This window comes from Stegodyphus dumicola, chromosome 4, assembly GCF_044657685.1.
Source record: "Stegodyphus dumicola isolate Sdum_Otavi_A_Nest chromosome 4, ASM4465768v1".
NCBI lineage: Eukaryota > Metazoa > Arthropoda > Arachnida > Araneae > Eresidae > Stegodyphus > Stegodyphus dumicola.
The window spans coordinates 242080773-242103051 of NC_140771.1; the positions used below are offsets into that span (position 1 = coordinate 242080773).

At 32.1% G+C, this 22279-nt stretch overlaps 1 protein-coding gene across 1 annotated transcript in view; it reads left to right on the forward strand.

Annotated features, from left to right (window-relative positions):
• Positions 1-22279, forward strand: part of LOC118193460 (transformation/transcription domain-associated protein-like) — a 215737-nt gene that overhangs the window by 64274 nt on the left and 129184 nt on the right. Inside the window, 6 exon segments of the mRNA XM_035364554.2 lie at positions 2672-2761; positions 8627-8778; positions 11882-11982; positions 17196-17467; positions 19566-19651; positions 20400-20540. Coding sequence (XP_035220445.2) covers positions 2672-2761; positions 8627-8778; positions 11882-11982; positions 17196-17467; positions 19566-19651; positions 20400-20540 — 842 coding nt within the window.

The window sequence follows — 22279 nt, forward strand, 5'->3', positions numbered from 1 at the left end:
GTAAGTTTTGCTAAAAATATCTAGATGTATGCCCATTGATCTAAGTATCATTTACTTTGATTAATGGAGGTAAATATGGCAGCAGCGGGAAAACTTTCTTCTCCTGCCCACATCAACTTTATTATTATTATTTTTTTAGGGGGATAATAAATGCCTAGCTACTGCCTGAAATATAGATTCAACAAGTTATAGGACAGTAGCCAAAAAATAAATTCTGTAGCTTCTGCTTCATTTTTTGCTTCATATAAAATCAGTAACAAATTGAAATGAGTAAAGAATTAAACTTGTCATCTTGTGCTCAAGAGATTCTTCAATGTTAAGGATATGATTTCAAAAAGAAGGCTATTTACAAGCAAGTTATGACAATTTTAACTCTAAAGTTCATGGTTTAGAATAAGATACTAATATTAAATATACTTTTTAAGATAACAATCTTGGTTGCAATCCATGGTATGTAGCTTTTCTAATGTATTAATATCATATTTTTCGCCTGTATAATTAAAAAAAAAATTGAGTTAAATTGCCTGCAATTTATCAAAATGGCCAAGGAAATCAAATCAAAGTTCATTATGTTACTACATGAACAGTAGTAATTTACATAATACTTAAATAGTACATCCATGAAAATAATATACTTATTAACATCTAAAAATATGTCATTTTCAGATTTCAATTTTAATGCAATTGGAAATTTCTGTCATTTCATTTACTAGCTTTATTTAAAGGCATAATTTTGTTTATTATTACAATGAAGTTTAGTAGATCTTGACGCACACAACAAAAGTGGATTCGGCTGTAAAGCAGACTACAAATACAAAATCCCTTTAACAAATGTAGTGAATGTTTCTTCTCATTTGTTCACATCTTTTAAGTCAAGTTGCTGGTTTTTCATTGATCCGTCACTCGCTTTCTGTTATCAATAGTGATTATTTTCACCATTATAGTTTATTACAGCATTTAATTCAGGAGCAGTGTATTACTCCTGCTTTTGCTAGGATCATACCCCTCTTTATCTGAGGACAGGAATTCTCTACTTAACTGTGTTATCAGAATTTCCTTCTAATATTATTTGTTTTACGACTAATTTATAAACTTTTTTGCAGTCCAGGCACATCCTTGCCTTAATTATATATACAAGGTAACCAAAAACGGTTCTTGCCATTTTGGACAGTCAGAAAAAAAGTCTTAAAACAAATAATAATCATAGTTAATCTTCAAAGTAATCACCATTGGCATCCAGTGCCTTTTGCCAATGAATGGCTGGCTAGCTGTGAGATGCCATTGTGGTAAAACTCAGGAGTCTTGAACGTAAAGACATTTGTGAAGGTCTTTCGAAGTCTGGCCGGTTTTTGAAGGATTTCCGACGAAGATTCACTTTTACTTGTCTAGGGAATGGGAAAATCTGTTAGTCTGTTGGCACGAAGTTTGGGAAGTATGGTAGATGGGGTAGTGTCTCTCAGCCCAGTCGCTGGATGGTGTCCCTGGCCTCCTGAGCCACATGCAGCCTCACATTGTCATAAAGGAGGAGTATATCCTTACAATTGACCAATGCTGGCTCTTTATGCATCAGTGCCTGATGCGCACTTTCCAACTTCGCGAGTACAGGCCTGCCGTGATGTTTTGGCCCACTGGCAGGAACTCGTAGTGCATCACTTAGCAACTAGTCCACCAGATACAGAGCATGATCTTGCATGGGTGGAGAGAAGGTCTCACAGTGTGAGGCGCAGGATCCCATGGTGACAAGCAGTATCTGGAACGCCTGAGTGTGTCGTATTGGACCCACTTTTCATCACTGGTGAGTTCTCGATTAAACATGGATGCATCGCTATGTCGAGTAAGCAATGACAAACAGGCAGGGACACGCTGTTGCTTGTTTGCATGGGACAGTGAGTGGGGTACCCACTTGCTCAGCTTGTATGCCTTTCCTATGCAATGCAAATGGAGTCTGATTGTTTCATCAGATCAAATTTTTTCATCAGACCTGAAAGTGTGCAGCAAGCTCACCACATGTTTGGCTACTGTCACTCTCTATGGCTGCTTTCGGTGACTCGTCATCCAGTGCTTGTGGCCGACCGCTGCTTGGTGTATCACTAAGAGACATATCCCGACCTGAACTTTTGGAACTGTTGCCTAGTGGTTCGTTCATTAATGGCATCATTCCTAAAGGCCTGGAAAATTCGGCAACTTGATTCTGCTGCTGACAGGTCCACTTTAAAATCATACAGTAAACAACTCCGAACGAGCACCTTTGACGCATACATTTCAATCAGTTGCTGTGTGAGTTATGCTTGAAGTATAAATGCAACATGCTTTTATACTCTTGGTCAGTATCTAGACTCCCATCCTAACCACTTCATTGCCAGGTATTTTGAATATTTTTATGTTGAGCTTCACTTTTCCAATGTCATATCAGAAACGGCAAGAACAGTTACCTTGTCTATATTCAGCAGATTCAAGGAAATTAACTTTTATCTTAGTATTTATTTCTAAGTTCATATTTTATTTTTATCCCATATAATTTTGATTTAATTATATTTCATCCTATATAATTATTTTTAAAATGTTAAAATATTATATTACAAATACTTAATAATATGAATATTATGTATTTATCAGTGCTTAAATTTAAATCTTGACTAATTTATTGAGACAAGTACTTTATCTTTTGCAGCTTGAGTATAGCTCTCGTGAAAGTATTGGCCCATGCATCTCTGTTTATTTTCAAGAACATAAAAATAATATATCACTGCCAGTTGGAAAGGTATGGTAGTATTTAAGTAGTTTTAAGTTTTGATTGTATGTTCTTAGAACTTTGCAGGTTAATTGTATGTTAATGTACATCTGCATCTACATATATTTGTAATTCTAAATTTTAATTTTAATTATTTCTTTCCTAAAATTGGCTTAAATGTCAGGTTTGTTAGGCAGCTTCTAATATTGTAAAACATCTAGTTATATAAGGTAAGCCTCACAAATTATCAAGGTTGGAAAGAGTAAAAAAGAGCCTAACAGCTTAAATTATGGAAATATAATTTGCTAAATATGTATAACTTTGTTACAAAAAGTTTCATAAATTATTTTATTTGGTTTATATTAAATAACACACCAAAATGGATGCTTACAGTGGTAGAACTTATTTACAATAAAAATTATCTTCAAATGTTTCTAAAAATGTCCTAACTTCCAGCTCATTTTTATCTTTACATTGTACATAAAACTATCTTCAGAGTACACATGACCTTAGTTCTTATAATATTTTGAGTTAGATTTTTAAAAAAAAAATCTATCAGTGAATATCAGCTTATTTAATGAGAGTCCCCCCCCCCCATTGAGCATATTTACCTATACAGAAGGCTGTACTATGCTTACAGTTTATTCTTAATTTTGCAAATGCAACTTGTTCCTATTGTTTGAAGATGTTTCTTTTTATCTTTCAAGCTAATATTTTACCTTTTTACTGGATAAGGGAAGTTTGGTTGGAAGGAAAGCTAATTTATATTTAAGGAAAATAACTTTGTGTTGTTTAATAGTGAAGAATGAAATTCAATATAATAATTAGTACTAATAGCTTAAAAAATTTATAATTGAGACTGCAGTTTTGTTGAGCTCTGTCCAGCATAATCAGTAAGTTGTTGTTATGGTGTTTAATGTGGAAGTGTAGTGCTTAGCATGGAAGTTGTAGTGCCTGATTGGAAGAAGAGAGGTGGAGCTTGGAACAAGTTTACACTGTTTTTAACAGCAGTGAAGTGATTGCCAACCAACAAGATCTCTTAGCAAGAAAATTTCAAAAACTTTTTTAAATATCTACTTGAGGGGCAAGATAGTGCAAATAATAATTTTGGCCTCTTAGAATTGAAAATTTTGATTTTAATTGCATTATTGAGACGGTGTTCAAGACTTCATTTCTTTCTAATATTTAATTTACTGTGTGTGCTTACCTAACCTGAATTCTAAAGATTTGCAGAAAAACACATTTAATGTGACATTTTTTAAAAGCCCAATGTATAAAGGTCTGGTATTCTGTCTTTTAGAAATGAAAATTTGATTTTATAAATAAGATTAAAAGAAACCCAAATCCATATTGTGTGAAGTTTTTAGCAAATAAAGGGCTGAGTTTAGGGATTGATGGCAGACGAAAAGAAGGAAATAAAGTGTCCTTAGTTTGAAGATTTTGGTTGAAGTGAAGGTGCAGGTAAGTTTTCTTATGTGCACTGTTGATGATGTTGAAAGGTAGCAATAGGTGCTACTCCCCCAGAATATTAAATTAATTTGCCAGAGTATCTAAAGTTGGAGCATAAATGAATTGCACAATGTTCAAAAGCATAACTGGTCACAATTTTGAGGAGATTGGATGGCAGAAGTAAGGAAATAGCAAACGGTTTATAAAACCTAATTTGAGATTGGTTCTCACATTTCATAATCAGTGCACATCTGATAAAGGAAAAGTGTTGTTGAGCTAAACTTCAGAAGTAACTTGTATGTTTTCACATAGAGTATTATGTATAGGAAGAAAATTCAGGAGGTAATTGTCCCAAAGAACAAATAAATGTGTTATCCATATAGAATACCCTAAAGTGTAAATTAAACATTTATAAAATTCTGCATTATAAATAGTGTTTCTAAAGTGTATGCGAGTAAGACTGCCTATGATAAGAATTTCAGTTTGCTGGTTCAGTTTTCCACTGAAGAAGAAACATCATTTGTTTGATGAGAGTCTTGATTAGTTTTAACATTTCCTAAGCATAAGTAGGTGAGTGTACCCAGTGCAGGAATGTTTGAGATTTCACATTGAATGAAACCAAAATATAACTTTATGATATTTGGGAATGAAGTTTGGTCACAAAAATATTTGTATTTTTAAGGAAAATTTCAGAAGCAGGAACATTCAAAAGATCTTAACAACGTGTGAGGTTTATTGTGAAATAAGCTTTAGAACAGTTCTCAATTATTGCAGCATTTAAGTTCTGTAATACAGTATAGTTAGTATTGCAAGGTACAGGGTGTTCCCCAAAGGAACCCCGTTTTTGAAATTAAATAACTCGAAAACAAAGATCAATAGAAGAATGAAACAAAAGGTATGTTTATTGGGACAGCTATAAAAATCTGATACTTTTGTAACTAAATAGAAGTTTTATATTTAATTACAAAAGTTGTCAATAAGTGGTGCTGTACACTATATTAGCAAGAAGGAGTCCCTATAAAGAGTGATCTGAAGTCTACTGCGATCAATCTGCAAACAGTTCCACTGTTGAAACATGAAAGGACATTAGGGTATCAAAGGATGAGCATAAAATCATGTATTCTATGGAACAGCATGTTTTTCTGGTCTAGAATTTCACAGGTTAAATTACAGTCCTACGGCAACAAACCACAGTTTTCAATCCCGATTTACCATTGCAAAAGGTCTTGATTAAAAAACAATTCTTGTGCTTTTCAATAAATTTCAGCAAATGGGAAGCGTCACTAATGAGTTAGTTGTGAATGTTGGTCCCAGTCACTTTGTAGTTACTCCTGAAAAATATTGCGAGAGTTTCTACACTTATTCAGCAAAATCCAAGGAATTCCATCTGAAGACTTGGAGCAGAATCCACCTTAACACAATCTAGCCTGTACAGAATACTGAGAAACAGGCTACACATGTTTCCGTTCAAGATACAGTGTCAGCCATTCCTGTTCGAGCTGTGTAACAGAAGTGAATGAAATGCTCACAAAGATTTGTGATGACGGACCCAATGTTGGCTGCAATTGTTCATACATGAAGCACATTTTCACCTGAATGATGTTGTAAACAAATAAAATTGGTGATTTCAGGATACTGAAAACCCCTTATTTGTGTGAAGCAAAACCATTATATTCCCCAAATGTTACTGTTTCGGCTGCAGTATCCAGCAAAAGTATTATTGGCCCCTTCTTCTTGTGAGAAGCAATCACTTCTGACTGTTATGTTGAAATGTTGGAACAATTTCTCACCACACTGTTAGCGTTGGATGATCAACCAGGCACATGGTGATTCATGCAAGATGGGGCATTACCATACCACACTGAACAGGTGTTTCAGTTGCTTGAGGAATACTTTGCGGATAGAGTTACTGCTTAAGGCTATTCCAAATTTACTGGAACAGGCATAGATTAGCCTCCATAGTCATCCGATCTTACTCCTTGTGACTACTTTTATGAGGCACCTTGAAGGTCTCTGTCTTCCAGAAGAATCCTAAAGTACTGGACGAGCTTGAAGAGTCGATCTGTGAGGCATGTGCATCTATTTTCCTTGATACGCTACGGGAGGTGCATGAAAATATTTTGTTTGCGCCACCTGTGTACTGCAAAAGGTAGGCATTTGAAAAGATTGTGATGTGATTGCAACTTCGGCATGCAGGGGACACATTTGTTACCTTTTCCTAGAATGTACTGCAACTACAGCATCACCTGTCGGCAACTTTTGTAACTAAATGTAAAACTTCTATATCGGATTTTTACAGCTGTCCCAATAAACATACCTTTTGTTTCATTCTTCTATCAATCTTTGTTTTCAAGTTATTTAATTTTTAAAATGGGGGTCCTTTGGTGGACACCCTGCCTTTGTATTACAATAATTAGTTATAATAAAAAAAATAATAGTAACAAACCTCCTTTCTTTCTAGAGGGGGGAGGAACTACATAATTCTTTTCTACACATGTGTAAGAAAATAAGATAATTTTTCATATTTGATCTACGATCTCCAGAACTACTGGACAAATTTTAATAAAATTTGGTGTGAACATAGGTGGATATAATACAAACAAAATAAACATTCAGCAGTTATAATAGGCACACGTGTTCGTGTGTAACACTCATGGGAGTCTGAAGGTCTGAAACATCAGTTGCAGAACACACAAAAGAAATGTGTTAATAGGGGGTATGGCCCCCTCTTACAGCCATACAAGCCTCGTAGCGTGATGTCATACTGGAAATAAGGCAGTTTATCAGTGCCTGTGGCAATTGGTCCCACTCATTCAGCAATGCTGTTTTCAATTTCTGGGTGGTTCTTGGAGGAGGAGGGATGCGAGTTGCAATTGCCTTTCCCAGAGCATCTCAGACATGCTCTATAGGGTTGAGGTCTGGAGACCTGGCTGGCCAATCCATTCGGCAAATGCCCTCATTCTCGAGAAATTCGTCGACCAGAAGAGCTCTATGTGGTCTCGTGTTATTGTCCTGTAAGATGAACTTGGGGCCCACTGCACCCCGGAGAAGGCGAACATAGAGCTCCAAGACCTCATCCCTATATCTCACAACAGTCACAGAGCCTCCGTCAAAGACATGGGAGGTGTGCGGCCATCCAACATGATGCCTGCCCAGATTACACCACCATCACCATAATTGTTGATTTCACGGACATTGGAGGGTAGGTAGTGGGTCTCTGGCTCTCTCCATTTGAAAGTACGGTGAGAATCGTTGTTTGGGCTAAAACGGGACTCGTTGGTAAACGGAACAGTCGCCCGTTGCTCCATACTTCAATGACTATGCTGCCTGCACCATGCTAATCAGACTCTCCTGACCGTAGACATGAGCTGGATGCAAACAGCCGGTCTTCTGGCAAACAATCCTCTCTCATTCAGTCTTTTGGAAACAGTCACCCTTGTTACACGTGTTCCTGTCACTGCATACAGGTGCCGAGAGAGCTGAGAAGCTGTAGCCCCTCTGTTATACCTCGCTAAAATGGACAATAGCAATCTCCTCTGGCCGTCGTGGCTCTTGGATGACCTTACCCAGGCTTTCTCACGATGGATCCAGTATCCTGGAACTGTTTCCATAGGTTACACACGACGCTGGGCGTTAAACTCTCTGCATATCTGGACTTGTGATTGACCTGCCTCTAATCTCACCACAATTCACCGCCTCATTCCATCATCATCTACAGCCCACCAGCGGCCGAGTGGTAAAGTCGCTGAACACTAGTAGTTCGGTCCGAGGTTCGAATCCCGCGAACGGGCTGGCTGCATGGGTGTTTTCGTGGTTTCCCCCATGTTTAACGTGTATACGAGCCAGTTCCCCTTAGAAAGTCCTCCACGAAGGCATCCCTCTCCTTAGGCAGATAGCCCTCGAGGCTTTGCCGTAATTAAATAACCTAACCTAACCATCATCTAAATGTTGGTGGTTACTCATTTTTACTGTTCTAATGTGAATTTAACCGATTGCTGCAATATAACACCAAGAAATTCGCCGAGGTGTGCTAGCGAACGCAATTGGTCTTACCCTCCATGCGCTTATAAAGCCTGTTTTTCTGCTGGCTCGACCTACACTCACGTTTACGCTTACGTATTTGCCGTACAAGATTTGCATTTTTATCTAGAAATAGTGGTTTTTCCTTCTGTTCAGTTCTTTTCATGTAGTTCAATAAAATATGCAAATTCTCTTACTTTATTTCACCAGTGTAGTTCACTTCGTCATTGAAATAATGAATGCTTATAGTATGTTGTTGGTATAAAGTAATGTTTTAGTAATATATTTTGCTAATGTTACGGTATTGATTTTAACTAAATTTGACCAAAATATAATATTTTGCAGTTATATAAAAATGTGAAATTTTATAAAAGTTTGTAATTTTGTAGAACACTGTTGTATATTTAAAAATATTTTCTCTTTAAGGTAATCGAAACTGCCTTTAATGCTTTAAAAACAAGCAGTACGGATGCATTTTATCGCAAACAATGTTGGGAGATTATTAAAGGATTTCTTTCTGCAAATATTGTTTTAGATGATGAAAAGCACAATGTTTATCAGCTGTTTAGCCATCCCAGGTATTTTTGAAATAATGTTTTTCTATTAGAAAGGAAACGTGAAGTTTATTAGTTTTGTGTTGTTTCTAAAAATATTTTTGAATGCCCTTTTTCATGAACTTGTGCATTGGCTGGAATTCGTAATAATTATGAAATTATACTTATTTTAGCACTATGTTGTCATATCTTGAAAAAGAAGTTTATTATTTAAAAAATTCCTGATTTTTCCCCCTTAGTTTCCCTTTCCCTTGTTGTGATTTAGCTTGTTTTTTTGGTATTTCAGGGATATTGAGTTTCGTAATATTTTATAAAATATGAGTATTCTGAGCAATTTAAAAATTATGTATAGAAAATTTAAATACTATTTTAAGAAGTTTCTAATGAAGGTCTCCAGTTTTCTTGAATTTGCAAAATGTCTTAAAAATTTGACATAATTTATTCAAGGTAATTTGTGTAACATACAGCATTAGAAACAACTATTTCTAATATTGACAAAGCTAGAAATGTTCAAAGTTATTAATTGAATATAAGTTTGGTCTTCATTTTATCAATTTTATACATTATTAAGAAAAGTAAAAGATTTAAATTATTAAAAAATTCATTTACTGTTTTTAAATTTCTCAGTTTGTTATAGTAACAAGCTGCAGTAGGTGTCATTTAATGTAATGATATTTGTTCAGGCTATTTTGATAACATTAAAAGATAGGAAAAAAAAAATACTCTTGAAAATAGTGATAAAATTTAACTAATGTAATATAAATATAGCTAAGAACATATAAATAGCTACTTTCCCAAAATTTTAATTAGGAAAATGCAAAATTTTGTTCATGAACTGCTCATAATATCTTTAATGCAAAAGTAGATGTATGAATTGTTCTTAAAGTTGTTTGACCAATACTACACTTCTAATCTTAATACTCAGAGGGCGTATCTCAATAAAAAATAACAATGTAATGCTTAAAATTGGGCAAAAAAGGCAACTGAAGTTTGGCATAGATTATATATATATATATATATATTTTTTTTTCCCAAAAGGGGGATAATTCTGCAGAATTTTATTACTTTATTTATTTTTGCTCTTGAAGGAAAGAGATCAATGTTTGGAGGCTTCAAAATCAATACTTATTCAAAATATATGTCAGAGTAAAGATGCTTTCCTCAGCCTTATTTTAAAGGTTGACTAAAATCGAAACCAAGCTGTTTGGCAGTTTAATCCCTTACTTGGCAACTTTTCTGGGACACATTGCAAATTTTATTATCTATTTTCACTTTGTTTGGTATTTTTTCTCGTGTTATTTATCTTTATTTATTTGGTGACTTGAGTTTAAAAAAAAGTGTTCTATGATATTATGTTAACCGAACTGTTGATTACACTAAGTGATTTATTTTCCTCCTTGTTTCTGCATACAAACAGGATCAACTTTAACAATTTGATAGCAATACCCAAATGACAACATTAATCACAATCACCTAAAGTAGCAACAATAGTAAAATTTGAGAGAGGAAATTCAAAGTTTTATCCCTTACAGAATGACAACACTGAGAACCAGCTATATGTAAACATATGCAGAAGATGCTTTATTTTTCATTGTATATTTCATTCACTATAAGTTAGATGAAAATAATGAATCTTCTTCAGGATGGAGATGAGGAATTCTTCTTCTTCTAAATCTAGAAATTCCAGATTACAATCTAAAACCTCAAAAAAGAATTTACCTTAAGAGCTTAAAAAATTTACTAATTATATTTAAAAAAATTAGAAATTATAAGAAAGATGCAAATATTTTGCTTATGTTCTTAAATAAAAAATTTAGTTGTTGCCCAGCATGTAAAACTAAATCTTTACTATTGAATGTCATTGAAATTCAATTTTGGGGGAGAGGTAAAGTCTTCATTTGTATCTCCATCTCTTTCTGAATGGAAAGTGATATCTATATTTGGTATACTGCAATTTGAACAAAGTTAAGAACAAAAATATGTATACAGCGAGAACGGCTTTTAATATAAATTTTTAAGCAGTTAATGTTTGTCAGAAATCTATTTATGAACTTATAGCATAAAAGATCACTTATGTGTTATGTTAAAAGTAATAGGAAAATGTTAAAACTTACCTGTAACATATCGCTTGCATATTATTTTTATGCCCTGAAAATATCATTCTTCTGACATTCTTTTGTTGCAGTATCTAATTGCCATGGTTAAATGACTCAAGTAATTAATTTATTGTGTATTTTATAATATCAAAGAAAAATGAAATACTTTACGCACTGTTGTCAACTAACAGTGCCTATTTATCATTAACTGAAAACAATACACCATGAAGAGATTTTCAAGGCATCAATAAATAGGAAGAAGATTTTTGCTTCTAACTTCCAGAATGTTGATAGAATTGTAATATAATGCTTTGAGAAGGGCAGAACAATAGTTAGTGTATTATGCACCTTTTTAGGACTATTTAAATGGTTTAAAAAAAAATTAATGATTTTGTTTTGGAGTTTTTTTGGGGGGAGGAGTGAAACTTACTGGTATAAGAGATTGTAAGGACAAAATTTTTAGAATTACATTACAAAATATTATTGCACAGTTCCCTACATTCTCTAGATTTAGTACTGCAAACTGTTATTTGTTTTCATGTAGGGCAGAAATTGTGATAAAATTTAGGTATAATAAGTAAGTAAATGCCTTTTATAAGAAAAGTCCGACTAATCTCACCATATGGAGACTTGGGAAAAACGTTTAGGGCAACAAAATATTCAGAATCATTCAGGAAAGTGAATCAAGGAAGGAAAAGCAAACTAAGTTAGCAAATGAAAAAATAAAATAAATTATAGCAATAGATTATTCAAGTGAATAAAGGGAAGTGATTTTATTTAAGTAGTTTTATTCTAATAATTATTATTAAACAAATTTTAATGCATAAATTTTTTTCCCATCAAGGGATGTGTGAATAGTTTATTTTCATAATGTTATTTGTGGTATAAAATAGATTTTGTTATTTGCATAGTAATTTTGTTATCCAGTGCCTTTTGGGAGTTTGGCAACTTATATTTATTTTTATTTGCATCGTGGTAATTTAATATTGTGCATTTATTCTAAATTTTAACTTGTTTTCCCACTATTGTAGTTTTACTGTTGGAGAAATACCTTCTTTACAAGGCCCATACTACATATGTCCAGATTCAGAGTCCCGAAAAGTTCATGAAATGGCATTAACTGGGATGTTTGGTGTGTATTAGTTTTTTTTTTCCCCCCCCCACATTTGCTTATTGCGTTAAACCTATTACATAGGTTTTGAATTAAGGTGTGCTTATCATAGTTCTGTATGGAATAATTAAATGTAGCTCTAACACAATTAATCGCTACCTCTTTGATGAAATATTTACAGTATTTACTGCACTTGCAAATTTTGATTTTATTACAGCTACATATGTTCAGCATTTACACGTGAAATGAAGTTTAGCATAGCAGTGATATCCTGTAGGTGATTGCTTGTAAATGTTACTGAGAATATACACAAGGGCTGGACGTTAACTAGTATCAACACATTAATAACTCTGAAAAGATTTTATTATCATAAGAGCAAACACTTATGGCAAGCCTTTATATTGAGGGGTTGTTTAAGTCAGGGGTTTTCAACTGGTGGTAAGCGTACCACTACCCCAACATCCTGATTGATTTTTTTCTCTAACACTCGTAAATTTATGTGATTTGAACTTTGTTCAAGAGTGGTGGTGCTAAAGGTTTTTTAATTTTTGTTTAGATGGTATGCGTTAGTCAAAAGGTTGAGAACCGCTGGTTTAAGTGTTTTACCAGTGGTCAATAAAGTGTTTTCAGTATTCTGAAGAGCACAAAACTCTCTACTGTTCTGTTATCGGGACAAGAGGTGTCGCCAAATGTTTTGCTAATTGCTAAACTCGCCAAGAGATTGGTTTATTTGAAGTTGCCAATATTTACTTTAAAAATCTTAATAGTGTTTACATTCTTGAAAAAAAATAAATAAATAAATAAAATGCGATAATTTTAATTCACTAACCGAGTTTTTTTTCTCCCAGATTTCTTTGGCAAGTGGTTTAATTTACATTAAATGTTTCTAATTGTACCAATATCTGTTATATTATTTTTTCTTGAATTTTTCTTCAACTTAACCATATTGCAAACATTTTGGCAATTTTTTTTTTGGCTTCGAATTTTTTGCCAAATCTTCAACTTTTGGCAATATCTGAATCTGTTTGCCATAAAATAACAGTACCCAAACTCTTTAGAGGATTGTGTAGTGAAGTTCATTGTATATGCATTTAAAGTCTTCACTACTTGAGTAATCCAACCAATTTTTCTTACTTAACGATTTTATTGAAATGCGAGTAATCAGAAGAGCTTCAAAATGGACTTAGAGTTACAAACTGTTGAAATTTGAAATAGATTGTGTTGAGTTTCCTCGCATCATTGCTTACAATATGAATCTTGCAAGGTAAAATTGATTTAGTTGCAGTCTTAAGCTTCATCCAGTTATATACAGAGTTCTTCCTTCTGTATTTCTGAACAAAAATAAAGGATTTCCTGTTTCATCTGAAAATAATTTTTAAGAATTATCTCAAGGTTCAGAAGAAAAGAATCCTCTTTTTTAAATGGTTGACATAAAGTAGTGACATTTAGTTAAAATGATCCATCATAATTACCAACCAAAGAAAATGCTCTATAGTGTATAGTATGTTATGCAAATAAATAAGTCACATTTAATCTGTTAAAAAAATATGGTAAACCAGTTTTCGTATGGTCCTTAAAAGTCCTTAATTTTAATCATGTAAAATTTCTGTCTGTTTTTACGACTGCCATTTTGAGTGTGAATTAGCATTTCGGAGGAATATTTTTGGTGATTCACTGACATATATGGTTATCTTTTGAATGGGTTCATAGGTTATAATTCGTTTCTATTTCTAATATAAATAATGGGATACTCAAGTTAATAGGCAAGAAGTGAAACATAAGCATTTCGAAATTCAGTTTTTCCAATAAAGAGCTGTTAAACAACTTTTCGCTTTTGGTGATGTGAATTCTTTTATTTTTCAAATTTTATTCAGTTCTAAATTGGAAACTTGTAAACATTTTGGTGACTTTAAGATCAGTTTCTATAAAAAATTTTAATTCCAAGATCTGAGAATTTTTCGGCGATTTTTTTTTAAACATCATAACATTGATAAATTTCATTAAATAATTGTAATATATTGAAATTATATATTAAAAAATTACATTAAAATAAAACATTTTTATTTTTTTTTCTGTCATATTATAAAGTTTCATTTTGGCAACTTATTATACAATATTTTGAATCTGAAAAATAAATAAGGTATAATGCTATAGAGCATAATTTAGGAAACAGCTCTTAGCAAAAGCAAAATTAACTGTGTAATTAATTAAAAATGTTCTTTTTAATTTTTTCATAGTAAAAGTTTTTCCTATGTAGTTGTCTTGGAATATTCAAAATTCTCAGAATGTGCATCAGTTTTCTCTATAAAATTAATTTTATACTTTTTCCCTCCTTTTTTCCAAAATATTTCTGGCTTTTTTCTGTTACAGAAATGGTAGGAATAATTTTTCTTTAGAATTTTAGACATTGAAGCTTGGAAAGTTTAGAAGGATTTGAAGGCAAAATTTATAGATCCACGATTCTAGAAGATTCAAGAAATATGTGACAAAACGAAAAATGTTCAACATTGTGATGTATTTTACAGAAAGTTTGCAATGAATTTCTTACTTTTTGGAGAACATCTGAAGAATAATGAAAACATTGACTCTTATTTACTTACTTTATTTTTTACTCCTGATACTAGAATCTTTTTCTTAACATGTTCATCTTCCCTTTATTTTCTCTACTTTTCACTAGACAAAAGCCTAGAAAATATTGAAAATGCTTCTAATCTTATCACTTAAGCAAGCATTTATAGAAAGAGATTTTTTTATTAATAAAGAAATTGAAAGCTTACAATTTAAGATTCATCTAATATGTCTAAATGCATCATACAAAGAGCTGGCACTAGGCATTTTCCCACCTAATGCTATCTCTGTGGATCCTAAATTCTGCTGCCTAGTGATTTTCTAAATTCTGCTTCCGATGACTACCCTGAATTCTAAAAGTTTTGCTATTTCTAGATTTTGTTGTTCCGTGTGTCACTAAATTCTAAAAATTCTGCCGCACCAGCTCTGTAACTGGCTTTTACCTTATATATTTCATATTCCATCTGAATGTTCATATTACTAAAGAAATAAAATCAGCCACTTTTTCTATACATTCTAAATACATTTAGTGTTTTTTAGAGTAACAGAAATCCTTAATTAAATCCAAAAATTCTAAAATGAAAAGGAAACGTGTTGAAGAAAGAAACTGAATACATAAAGAAAATTATTCTTCAAAGATATGTGCAGTCCTTATTATGTAAATGATCCAATTGTTTATGATTTCAGCCTTTATTATAATTTCCTATTTCTGTCTCCTCATATGATAGAGTTACTAAGCCAGCTTAAATTAAAATTAAACTGTATAATCTTTGACCACTAATCCACATTTTTAGTTTGACTGTTCTTGTTTAATTACATCACCGTGAGCTGCAATTGATTTTGTTAGCATCAGAACATGCCTTTATGTTTTAAGTTCTTTTTAAATAAGAGGCTTATTTAAACCTTTGTCTGATATTGTAGTTACTTTCAGACATAGTGATAATTTGCTTCACGTCTGTCAGGGGTTTGGGACTATTTAACTTTTACCAGATCAAGTAAACCCTCATGAGTACATTGTGGAGAGGTCGACAAGTTAGGAGATAAAACATGCAGAAACTAGCAAGAGCATTGGTTTGCATATTGAGAACAAATCTCTAATTGTTAGAAAAGATGCTTGAGAAGGAAGTTGATCTAAACTAGCCAAGATGTTTGGGAAGGCATCAAATTAAAATGACGGATAAATATTTTGTTGAATGTTTCATAAGATAACATTCAACATAAATGTTTGTAACAACACATTAAAAGCTATAAAACATAAATGTTTTGTAGCTTTTAATGTGTAATTATCATAATATCTTTTAAGAATCAATGCTATAAATTACATGTATTTTAAACTGTAAAATTTTATTAGATTTTGATTTTTAATAAGGCTGTTTAACAAATATTGCTAAAAAATAAAATTTATTAGTGGCCATGTAAATTCATAATGACTAAGGTCATCTAATTACCTAATTTAATTATTTATAACTAACTGCTTACCCTTCAAAATTATCTCTACGTATTAAAGCAAGTTACTGCCTTTCATTGATACTCACTGTGGTCACAAGATAAAATACAAAAATGTGAAAATTCAAGTAAAACTTATTCTTTGCATCTAGTAAGACTTCAAATAATGCAAAACAACTTATCACCTCTGGTGCTTTAATGGCTTATTGGAACCTTAAAGTATATTAACTGGGTTACAACCCCTGGAACTCTACACAAGCTATGACACTAATTGAACAGAGCCTGACTAACTTTCAACACTTGCCAACTGTTTCAGGTTTGTTTTAATCAGCAGGTCTCTCTCTAGACAAGCAGCAGGGGTGATAACTTTCAGTCTTTTGTTATGAATCATGCTGATTATGATCTTGCTTCTCATTTTAAGCTATGCTGCTTGACATAAAATCTACCTGCTATTTACTAAACCTATTGACCAAGTATTTAATGTTACTTAATAAACTGCATAAAGTTTATTTTATTCTGTAACTTATTAATAATTATCTTAATTAATTCATGTTTAGTAATAATGCATGCTACTTAGTGATCTATTTTATTTTTAGGATTGTATTGCAAAAGTGAAATTCAGGCATAGAATAATATTTTTAACTGAATTTATTGAATTCCCATTTGCTCATAGGTCCTAAATTTTTTTCATAATGGTCCTTAAAAGTACTTAATTTCCGCATGGAGAAATGTGTACGAACCATGCAAAAAATAATATATCTAACAAAGTATATTTAATCTGTTAAAAAAATAATAAGTCTTTACATTCTTAAAATTTTGATTTCTAATTTTGCACGCACTACAGTTATTCTGAAGCAAAGTAAAAATAATAAATTTAGTAAATAATTTCCTTTAGCTTCAATTTTGGTTTAAGAATTAAATTAGTTTAAATTTATGTAATGTATCATTTTTAATGAACTCATAATTAATGTAGTATTGGTGTTAACATGTATTTATGTTTTTATATTTAATGTATTATGCCATGCATTTATGCTCAAATTAATTTATGTATGAAAAATAAAATTTTCATTTTTTTATTTTTCACTTAGGCTTTCTGAATTTTTGTCGTTAATAAGTATGCAGTATTTTGCATATGAAATTTTGAATTTCACTTTGCTATATTAGTTGTATAAAACTATAGAAGCAATTTTGTGTTACAACTTTATTATTATTATTAATAGTTGCTGCTGCCATTAAAGAGCTACGTCCCACTGTTCTACAATTTATGATAACTCTTGTTCGACATTATACATTAGTGGCTATTACCCAACAAGCTGGACCATTTGTGAGTTCAAGAAGACAGATGAAACCTCAAGGAATGGACCCGCTAGTACTGGTTGATGCAACTGCTGCCATAATGGGCCATGAAGAAAAGGAATTGTGTAAACCAGGAGGCTTTGCCCTTCTTATAATTATTGAGACAGCTACTGTTTTTCTGTCTTCAAAAGAAAGGGTATTTGTATTCTTATATTTATATATTAAGAGTTTTTTCTGGTATTTAATTAAGAATTTCATTGAAAAATAAAAAATGATTTCATCGAAATTATTGCAGATGGGAGAAAATTTCAAGAGTAGTATTTTGTTACTTTATTTTTAGTAAAATCTCTAATAATAAGAGTTCATGTGTTTATGTATTGCATAGCTCATTCCCCCCCCAAATTATTTAAAAAAATTCAATATAAGGTTTTTTTGTGTATGTGTGTGTACTGTTTGTATCATAGAACAGAGTGAGAATATTTAAATTTCAGTATCCAAAAATGTACTTATGAAAATTATGAAATTTTTCAGAAAAATTTTTGCCCTCTTTTGAAACAGGGATATAAAATATTAATTGAACAATTTTGCAACAATTCTTTTTATTTCCAAGTATGCATCATTAGTACTTTTAACAAAGAGGTCTAATATTTTGAATTAAAAACTACATGATCTGAGCTTGAGTTTCCAAGCAAGGGTCATGTAACTTTAACATCGTCATGATCACAATGTCAACAAACAAACAAACAAAAAAGTCTTGCAGATACTTCCAGATTGTCTACAGCCGCAATATCAATGCTAAGAATTGTAATGGCTTTGCTGCATTTTTGATGCTATAACAGTTGTGCTAATGCATTTGCATGTCGCATACATATCTGAGTGCATATGGATTTATTTACATGCATTATATTTAAGCATTATTATAATATCTTAATGACTGAAAAAATGTAAATATTGGCTGCATAGACTTTGATTTTATCTCATATAATTTCCTTTTTTGCAGAATGCTTTTTATTATTGTTTCTGAACAGATCATTACCTCAAATACCTTAACTGTTATACACTGAAAGATAGTTTAGCCCTTTTTGGAAGGGCAATTCGAAAAGTTGTGAACGAGTAGATTACTTTTCATGGGGTTGTGGATTATTCAGAAATTACTGTCCCGCTATTCATTTGCCATCTTATAATTGCAGAATTATTTGCCACAATTATAAGATGGCAAACAAATGACCGTACTTAATAAATGATTTTCATAATTTTACACCCAACATTATTTAAAGAAAGATTTTGCATATAGTGTCCATTTTATATTTTTAATCCTGTGTTATCTTGATGTAATTTTTGTTTCTTGTTTAGTGTATATATAACAAAGGATTGTCATAATCAACTGAATTAGCCATGCTAAAATTTTACTGCTAGTGAGGTATTGTTCTGTAATTGCTTAATAGTACAAAACTGTTTAGTACTGGCCATGTGAAAAGTTCAAGAAGGGAATCCAAATAATTGTCCATCTACAGAAAAAAGTGGACTAGACAGCAAAATATCACCATTGGCCACACAGGTATATAGTGATGTCCAAGTTTTGAGGGAGAATACTTTTGTGAGGTGGTTCAAGTATCTTCCCTTCTTTTTATCATCAACCTGTTGAGATGACTTTTGAGTCGCTGTGTATTTTGAGGTTCCCTTTACCACACAGACTCTATTCACTTACAAATTTCCATGCATTCTCCATTATTCAAATCCAGGCCTGTATGCAGATCAGTTGGATTCAATTCCAAGCATATGGGCAGTCAGCGTCACTAACCACTATACTGGCTGGGTAGTTAATTAATTATCCTCTATGACAGTGTTCCAAACAGTACTGGAGCATGTACAATGTCATCTTCCCTGCCTCAAATATCAAAGAAATTACTCATCAAGCTTGCAGCTTGGACCTCACTTTTTGACTTTTTATTCTTTGAAATCAAGAAACAGTTGCAAAGAGTATCTTTACCCTTTTCTAGTACAGTATTTACTGAATTTGGCCAATGCATTGAAATTTGTCTTTTAACATTTAGAACCGCTGCTTTCACAAATAATTAAAGTAGATACCAAAGCACATAACAACTGTAATTGGGCATGCTTTGAAAAAGCATGATGTTCATATCTCAGTCTAAAATGTTCATTTTTATGTGTTTAGAAAATGCTATTGTTTCATTCATATATTATGTAATTTAACATGTAATAATTAATAGTACTTAAGAATAATATTCTATCTAATAAGATTATGAAAATGCTGAAATTTTTATTCTTTGCAGGCATGTTCTTTGCCTTTGTTAGAATATTTGTCTGAAAAAATGTGTGCTCTTTGCTACGATCGAGCATGGTATGCTAAATTAGGAGGGTAAGTTTCTACTACTTTTAATATTTTCCTAATTGATTTGTTTTTGTGCATTTGAGTAAGGATTTATTGCCACTGAGATAATAAAAATTATGTATATCTTAATACTTGAAACATGGCTATGAGGAAAATTCAAGAAAACAGTTTCTTGCGATATAAACTCCTGTATTTTTAATAACTGTTTTTATTTGCTAATAAGTATTGTTTTTAGGTATTCTATTTCATTGTTCCTTCCTTATCAAGGTATCACTAATTAAGAAATTAAGTTGGCAAATGATATTTTTAACTTAAAAATTTAATGCTAAAATCGTTGCTATATTTCCTATATCTCTGCACCTCTTTTGTCTGAAAAGATTTAGTTTATATGATAAAATTCTTATGGAAAGATATTAAAAATAAATTCAACAACATTTGAATTTTATCTCATAATTTCCTTATTTTTATTGTTAAACTATAATGTTTAATGTTATTATAGCAATGTGTTATTAAATATTATTTTTTGTAGGTGCATTGCAATCAAAACACTTTTTGAGAAATTCAACAACATTTGAATTTATATAACAACATTCTTACTGCATATTATTTTCATGTTAATTTATTGCTTATGATATGAGTATTCTTATATTTAAATTAAATGTTGTGGGAGAGGGAACTTTATATTTTCTTAAAAATTAAAGCTCTTATTTTTATTGTTAAACTATAATGTTTAATGTTATTATAGCAATGTGTTATTAAATATTATTTTTTGTAGGTGCATTGCAATCAAAACACTTTTTGAGAAATGCCACCCCAAATGGGTTTATGCCCATCTCTATGTTTTCTTGAAAGCTTTGCTCTTTGTTATGATGGATCTCACTGGAGAAGTTTCTAGTGGTGCTGTTGACTTAGCAAAGTATGTAGAAATATTATGTAGTATTAAGTTTGATCAAGCCAATTATTTTTTACAGACAAATTAATTTTTTGTGATTTACTTCCATGGCTTTATTAGGTTTGATTTACTTGGATGGCGAATACAGTCAAAAGTTGTTAATTCGGACACCCATAATCCGGAATGATCTATAATCCGGACCTCAAAGCTACAAACTTTCTGCGCATACGTCACATTGACGCATATGCATAGGCGTTCACGCATGCGCGTAAAACCTTTACGGCTGCGAATATGCGTGTGTGCAAGCACATAATATGTTTACGCAAGCGCGTTTAATTTATAACGGACGGTATAAGCTAAGCTAAAATTATCTAATTCAGTTAATGTTGCAGATTGCGTTGTTCCTTAATCTTCAAATTGAATCCGCCTTATTATTTTTTGCAGACTGTTAGAGTAATTTTATAAAAGTAAGCTTGAATTTTCGATTATGTCAAATAGAATTTCCGATATATATTTACTAATATGTAAAGGATCTGCAAAGCGAAAGTATGTTTTGAAATCCGAAATCTGTTTATCAATTTCATGCTGCTCTACGGCAGGGGGTGGGGAAGCGCACAATGAATTGGAAGTTGATCTGTCAGCACTATCCTTATCTTCAGGGCAGATGTTTTTATTTTATTTGGCTTATAATTCCTTACTAAATGTAGTATTTCATCTCGATGTACTCCGTCTTTGATATGATTTAAATCAAGTTCCTCGTCATTACAAAGTGACACAGAAGTTATTGAAAACGAAAAAATTTCGATTGACAAATTAGTCGGTATTCTCGACACAGCAATTATAGGACTTGAACAGCGGAACTTTGTAACTAAACAAGAAATTATGTCTGTTTAATAGAATTAAAGAGAAAGTATTATCACATAAAACGAAACAACTTACATTGAAAGAAATGTTTAATAAAGTAAACAAATAAATATTAAGAATTTTCTTTTTGTAAATTTTGATACCCTTTAGATCATAATTGTTCTTTATTTCATAAATTACGGTTTCATATTTTTAATTTTGTAATTTCTGCATGCCATCCTACCAGATTTAAACTGATGATCTATAATCCGGAATCGCCGAAGTCCCGATGAGTCTGGATTAATGACTTTTGACTGTATTAGGAAAGTTCTTTCATGATTTACAAGCAGCTGTTGTATGTGGCCTATCTGTATAAACTTTCAACTACAGTCAAAAGTCGTTAATTCGGACACCCATAATTCGGAATGATCTATAATCCGGACATCAAAACTAAAAACTTTCTGCGCATGCGCCGCATTGACACATGCGCAGAGGCGTTCACGCGTGCGCGTAAGACCTTTTACGACTGCGCATATGACTGTGCGCAAGTGCAGAATACGTTTTAGCGTGCGCATTTTATGTATAATGGGCGTATAAGCTAAAATTATCTAATTATCTATTTCAGTTAATGTTGATGATTGCGTTGTTCCTTAATTTTCGAATTGCATCCGGCTTATTATTTTTTGCAGACTGTAAGAGCAATTTTATAAAGGTAAGCTTAAACTTTCGATTATATCAAATAGAATTTCCGATATATATTTGTTAATATGTAAAGGATCTAAAGCGAAAGTATGTTTTGAAATCCGAAATCTGTTTATCAATTTCACGCTGCTCGGGGCGGGCGCGTAATGAATTGGAAGTTGATTTGTCAGCACTATCCTTATCTTCAGCGCAGATGTTTTTATTTTATTTGGCTTATA